Here is a 6,429-nt window from a genome sequence, read left to right as displayed (position 1 = left end):
TGGGAGGACTACAAAGGGAAGGTGTAGAGGTGTGTGTGCACATGCACGTTCTCACACTGAGACACTGTGCTGAGTGTGTGTCTGAATGTGTGTGAGTGTGAAAGATGGGAGGACTACAAAGGGAAGGTGCCCTGAGGTCTAGGGAAGCTTGCTGCCATCCCGATGGTCGTGGCCAGTTTGGGGCTGTCTCTGCTGCAGGGCAGGGCTTCCTCCCAACGGAAGCTACGGCAGAAGACACAGCTTTCCTTCAACACGAAGGCTACAGCAGCACCATGAACTTTCAGGTAGAACTGAGACGGCATTTCTCCAGCGTCCGACGGCACGTGTGTGAGCTCTGGTTCCAGCCTGGCAAGATGGGAGCACCAGAAACACCCTGGAGGCACCCACAGTCCTTCAAGGCAGGTGCTCCCACGTGCGCCTCACCGCCCATCAGCGCAGGGCCCGTGCACGTCCTCACACTGGCCAGTCCTCCCTCCGGACATCTCTGGTCTGGACAAGAGTCTGTGTGAGCACCCACCTTCCTAAGGAAACAACCACACAGGTACCCGCACCCCTCCAGGGCACCACATGCACCAGCCCACAGCCATGTGCCCAGAGCGGGTACCCACGTGGCTGGCTGGTGTCCCAGAACCCTTGCTGGCCCTCCAGCGGGGGCCGCATCCCTGCCGGGCACTGCCCCTCGTCCCAGGTGCGGACAGGGAACGGAGCATCCAGGCCATGCCACTGCTGCTGGGATACGGGCAACCTTCCCAAGAGATGTTATGAGAAGGGGGATCACACACCCTGAAAGCAGCGCTACAAACGTCTCTGCTGTATCTCAACAGGAACCCTTCTCCGATCGTCTGAACTGGGTTGGTAGCACTTCCAGTACTTCAAGGCTGACACCTGGTGAGTCAAGACGCCCCAAGTTTAGGACACTTTTTCTGCGTCAGACTCAGATGGTTATTTCCTAACGAGGCTCATCTAACACACGCACTCTCTTTGGAAGTCACAGCACAGAATCTCACACTCAGAACAACTCATCAGCAACTCAGGGCCAGGACTGACATCTCCATCAAAAGGCACTAATGTGACGCTAACCCGACTGCAGAGAGGACAGCTGTTTACAGTAGGAGGCGAACGAAGCAGGCAAAGCAGCGCCTCTGTGAACAGAGGCCACCGGTGCATCCCAGGACTCAAGTGTCCACGAGTCTGCACGTCCAGGAAGACCAGGGGAGCACGGCAGCCACGGATCTGGGGGCTGTGGAGAGACCAGTGCGTGAGCAAACGTGCACACGTGGATCCCAAATAAGGAGGCCTGACCGCCTGCCATCCACCAAGAGGGTTTTACACCCTTCCCACAGGCCTCCTCTGCAACACCATACAAGGGGTGCAGACGGCATCGGCAGTGCGCATGTGCCCGGAGCCGGTCACGATCCACTGCCTTCTGGTCCTTTCTCTCCACCTCAGTTCCTGCTCTGCTTCTCGGAGCCCCACTCGTACCCTGGGGCGCGCTCCTCAGGAGGCCCCTTGATTGTCCAGGGGCTTGTCACTCCCCACCCTGCAGATAGTTCTTGGGAGAGAGGTCATCGTCCACGTGGGGCTTGGCCTTCCTCCTCCTCATCTGCTTCCTCAGGTCAGCCATGTGCTCTGGCCACAGGGGGCTTGCACTCCCATGCCCTTGCTCTCTCCTCCTCTTGTACTCCAGGATCTGCTTGTTGAGTGCCTCATGGTCAATCCCACACAGGTTCAAGTGTGCTGCAGGGCTCAGGGTATCACTTGGCGAAGCCGCGTCCAGGGCCTCGGGGTCACTGGGGGAGAAGGGGAGTTGTCACACCAGGCACAAATATCACATGGCATACAAACACTCCATCAGCCCCTGCCCACACACCGCGCTGCCACCTCTGCAGTGGAGCTGTGGAGCCAGCACAAAGCAGGCTTTGGTCCAGTGGCCTCCAGTCCAGCACTTCTTGACCAGCACTCCCGGAGCCTGTATGTGGCTCAGGCCACCATGCTCCTGAGGCAGACATTCTGGGCTGACATCAAGTGTATTTTCATTGCTTCCCCACTTAAACATGGCTAGTGCACTAGGCTAGTTAAACAGAATCATGGGGAGCTGGTCTTTAGTTACCTGATGAACCAAAAGAGAAGACAAGTCCATTCTGAGGACAAAACCAGAGCAATCCTCTCAAAACCCCAATCTGGCCACAGCACGCCCCTCACTCTCAGACCTGGAAGGGCTCCAAACCCACAGGCACTCCACCTGCCTCGCCCAGGTCTGCTCCTCACTGAGCTGGAACTGGGGACTCACTGCCACTCGGGGCTTCTGCCCTAGCTCAGGGGTCTAAGTGTTGCCCCCCCACCCCCTGGCAGGCTGGCTCCTGTAGGCCCTGGCCCCTGAGGCCCTGACAGTGCCCAAGTGATGCTCACATAGATGATCTAAGGACACAGGCTAGACACCAGGTGGAGCTGTTTCACCTGGAATCCTCACGTCACCTTCTCAGAGGCCTACCCTGATGTTCACTGCTTCCTAGCAAAACGCAGGCTCCAAAGACACTGCCATTCGTTCACAGCATTCCCTAAGCGTTAGAACAGGCCTACTGGGAGCAGGCACTCGACATAAATGCACGAGGGAACAGAGAGGATGAGCTGCAACCAGTAGCACTCAGCGTGCAGGCCCCAGCACTTCCAGTGGGCCTGGAGGCCCTCCTGACAGTCTCCCCGAGTTGCTGGGTAATGGGCCAGGCTGCCACTGTGGCCTGCCATGGGCCAACCCTGGGTTGGGCCTCAGGCCAAGACCCTAGGGCATAAACCAGGGCCCACCCCCCTACACTGGGCTGGGGGTGGGCAGCACTATACAGCAGTTGTGGAACCCAGTACATCCATAGCTGTGTGTGCCCACATCAGAAACACACGTCCACATGTTACCACCTGAAGTCACTTTGCACAAAGTCTTCTTTTTCACCCCGGGGTCCAAAATCAGCAATTGCCAGCAGCCGATCAACCTGAAACAGAACAGACAGTGGGTTACCGGAGAACTGTGCTTCTCCACTGCCTGCGGAGCGGGGCGCCCACGGACTGCAAGTGTCAGGCTGCCCAGAGCCACGGCCACCTCAGGGCCCGGCTGCGTGACAGGGCTCCCTCCCTGATGTTGCCCATGCCCACGATCTTAGTTACACTTGTTCTGATAATGAACCGAGTCTTCTCAAAAGACTGTACTTAAAGCGTGTAAATGTTAGTCAAATTTACAAAGGAACCAGTTAAATATTAGTTGAATTCCTGACACTTACTGGTTTCTAATGAGGTTCTGTAAAATGCTTCAATTTTGCCACAGAATTTGCTTGAGGGAAAGAAGCCCCCAGCGTGGCTATGTGGGAGTCACAAAGCCCAGCATTTGACTCCAGCTCTGCGGGGTGGGAGGGGCGAAGGCTGGAGATGTACTCTGCTGCTCAGCAGGGCCCAGCAAGGCCCCCCACCTTCGCCTGCCTGCTCTGATGCTGCCAGGTGCTCCCACCCAGGCTGGGCACTGAGGCCTGACCTCCCACCTCAGTGCGAGCCCAGCCAGCCGGACCCACAACCAGGTCCCGACATCCACATGAAGTCATCACCAACAAGTGACGCTGTTAAAACCACAAGGTGAGAAGAGGCAGAACCAGACACGAGTCAGTCCACAGAAAACCCAGGAACAGGACGATACTACATCGAGGACAAACAGGCCTCCTCGAGTTAAAACTGGGAGTTAACTCACATTCCTGATGGCCAATGTGCTGAGCACCTGAGTGTGCACACTGGTACTACCACCAGCAATGAGCACCCCTGAGTGTGAGCACTGGCAGGACCATCATTAGCTTTTAGGTAATCAGCAAAGTGGGGCTTCCTTGGTGGCTCAGTGGTAAAGAGTCACCTGCAATGCAGGAGACACCGGGTGGATCCCTGGGTTGGGAAGATCCCCTGGAGGAGAGCATGGCAACCCACTCCAGTGTTCTTGCCTGGAGAATCCCATGGAGAGCACCCCTGAGAGTTGGCACTGGTAGGACCACTGGTGCTGAGCACCCCTGAGTGTGAGCACTGGCAGAACCACCAGTGCTGGGCACCCCTGAGTGTGAGCACTGGCAGTACCAGTAGTTTTGCTGAACTACCTAGGTTTCAGTATGGACACAGCTGATTACTCAACCTCTTTCAAACATCCAGACCTATGACCTGAAGACTGCATTCTATCCTGAGAACGCAAAGTAAGCTGTTCAAACTGGAGCAGTAGCAACTACTTGCGACTTTTGTTGCAACCAATATTAGACAGACAGAAGACTCCAAGTTTCATCCAGAACTAATTTCAAATTTCTGTGCCTATCCAAGCTGCTTACCAATGGATGATTTTAAATCTTAAAAATGTACAGAGTCTGAAAAACTCTGCTCTGACTTAGCCAGGGGAAGCAGTGACCATGCCCTTGACGATCACCTACCCAAATCAGAAACCCACTCTGGTCCAGCCTTTACTCCTAACTACAGTGAGACAGAGTGCGGGACGATGCGGCCAGCCATGGCCTGACCTTCCCTTGGTGGGTCCATGTGCAGGACCCACCATCACCATATGCCTCGTGTCCGACCCTTCAGCACTTCCCTTGGGCGCGTGTGGTAGGACAGACAGGCCTGAAGTGTGCAAAGGCCCCCCTAGAGACACACAAGCATACAGGTGGGAGCATATACCCTCCCCTCCAGTGACTTTTCTGAAAAGGAACCCACATAGCCAGGGAGCACCTTGCAGCCATGAAATGTTCCTCCACAGAGAGTGGGACGAGTAACAGTTCAGTGAGAACAGGGAGCCCACCCTCCGGGACAGGCTGGGCTCCCGCAGCCCTGCACGGGGACTCCTGCTGGGGTCTGCACACCACAGCCCAAACCCCACCTGGGCTGACAAGCGGCTCTGCACCTTCACTCCTGCTCCCCTTCTAGCGAGGAAACCACACACCCACGAGGCTATTATCCAAATAGTGTTTCCAGTATAGGTTGTATGATGAACAATGAGAGACAACAATGTACAACTGGGTCTTTTTTCCTGTGGACCTACGCACTACCTAGTCTCACAGTGAACACGCCGCCGAATCCTCCTGCAGTGCTGCTGGCTTCCTCAGTGAACCTGTGAAGGTGTAAGACACCTTAATAACCAAGGAACTACCACCAGATGAAAAATGCATGTATGTTAACAGGTTTTTAACCTTTAAAACCTGTACTTAAAGCAAGGAAAACAACTAGGAAACAATGAGTAAAGCCTTACGCATACAGAAGTTGACACAGTAAAGAGGCAATTATGCCAAAGCCTTACCTCCATCACAGCTGCATATTTTTTGTCCTGAACAAACACTATGGGAGGCACGTTCCTCAGGGTCTGCTGCGACATCAGAAGATGCCTGGAGAGAAAATAAGGTTTGAGCAGTTGAGGTGACATCTGGTGGAGGGGTGCCAGAAACAGATATGTCATCTCACAAAAAGGTGAGACGTGAGTTTTGTTCATCACAGTATTCAAAGATGAAAAGTCTTCCTTAGCCAATGGCCACGTTTCAACAGGGGTATAAAATGCATCATCACAACTGTTTTTAATTCTCTAAATGCAACTTTTGAGATCAAGTCTGACGTGAACTTGGAATGGCCTTCCGGGCATCACCGCCAGCGTCCCGTCCCTCCATTCATGGGCACCAGCAGCAGCGCCACAGAAGGGTGGCCGCCAGCCCACCACCACCAGACGCCAGACACAGAAAACACTCTGGGACACGCAGGCACAGCTGCTCAGCGACAGAGCTGGTACAGTCACGCGGAGACCTTCACACTAAAGCCTGGCGATCCAAAGAGGTGGGAAACGTTCTGTTCAACTGACTTTTCTGATTGCTGCTGCTGCTTAGGCGCTTCAGTCGTGTCCGACTCTGTGCGACCCCATGGACTGTAGCCCACCAGGCTCCTGTGTCCATGGGATTCTCCAGGCAAGAACACTGGAGTGGGTTGCCATGCCCTCCTCCAGGGGATCTTCCCGACTCAGGGATCGACCCCGTGTCTCCTGCATTGCAGGTGATTCTTTACCACTGAGGCACCAGGGAAGCCCCACTTTTCTGATTACCTAAAAGCTAATCAGAAAACGATGCTGTTATCTCAACACTTGTTGGAAATCTCTTGTTTTCTTCTTTCTGTGAAATGTAAAAACTGAGAGTGACTGACCACTCTTTGATGATGTCCAGCTTCAGAGACCATGGCACTGTGAGGGATGCACAGTGGCTGAAGCAAGCACACAGGAGAACACCAGACCCGCAGGACCCTGCTCTCAGCATCTACCCCATCTTCTAAAAAGGAAGCATGGGGCTTCCCTGGGGTCCAGGGGTCAAGAACCCGGGGACGCAGGTTCAATCCCTGGTCCAGGAAGAGCCCACACCCCATGGGGCAACTGAGCCCCTGAGCCCCAACTAC

The 6,429-nt window shown here is 54.8% G+C and overlaps 1 protein-coding gene across 2 annotated transcripts in view; it reads right to left on the bottom strand.

Annotated features, from left to right (window-relative positions):
- Window positions 1–924: 924 nt before the first annotated feature.
- The window catches only part of RBFA (ribosome binding factor A (putative)), a 12,768-nt gene continuing 7,263 nt past the window's right edge, over window positions 925–6,429 (bottom strand). For both annotated transcript variants that reach the window (XM_010855083.1, XM_010855082.1), the window contains exons 5-7: window positions 5,300–5,384; window positions 2,911–2,984; window positions 925–1,790 (exon numbers count right to left, since the gene is read on the bottom strand). In XM_010855083.1, coding sequence (XP_010853385.1) covers window positions 1,529–1,790; window positions 2,911–2,984; window positions 5,300–5,384 — 421 coding nt within the window. In that variant the 3' untranslated portion in view covers window positions 925–1,528. The remainder of the gene's footprint in view (window positions 1,791–2,910; window positions 2,985–5,299; window positions 5,385–6,429) is intronic.

This window comes from Bison bison, unplaced genomic scaffold (genome assembly GCF_000754665.1).
Source record: "Bison bison bison isolate TAMUID 2011002044 unplaced genomic scaffold, Bison_UMD1.0 scf7180017864353, whole genome shotgun sequence".
NCBI classification, from domain to species: Eukaryota; Metazoa; Chordata; class Mammalia; order Artiodactyla; family Bovidae; genus Bison; species Bison bison.
This window is presented reverse-complemented; position numbering and strand designations above follow the sequence as displayed.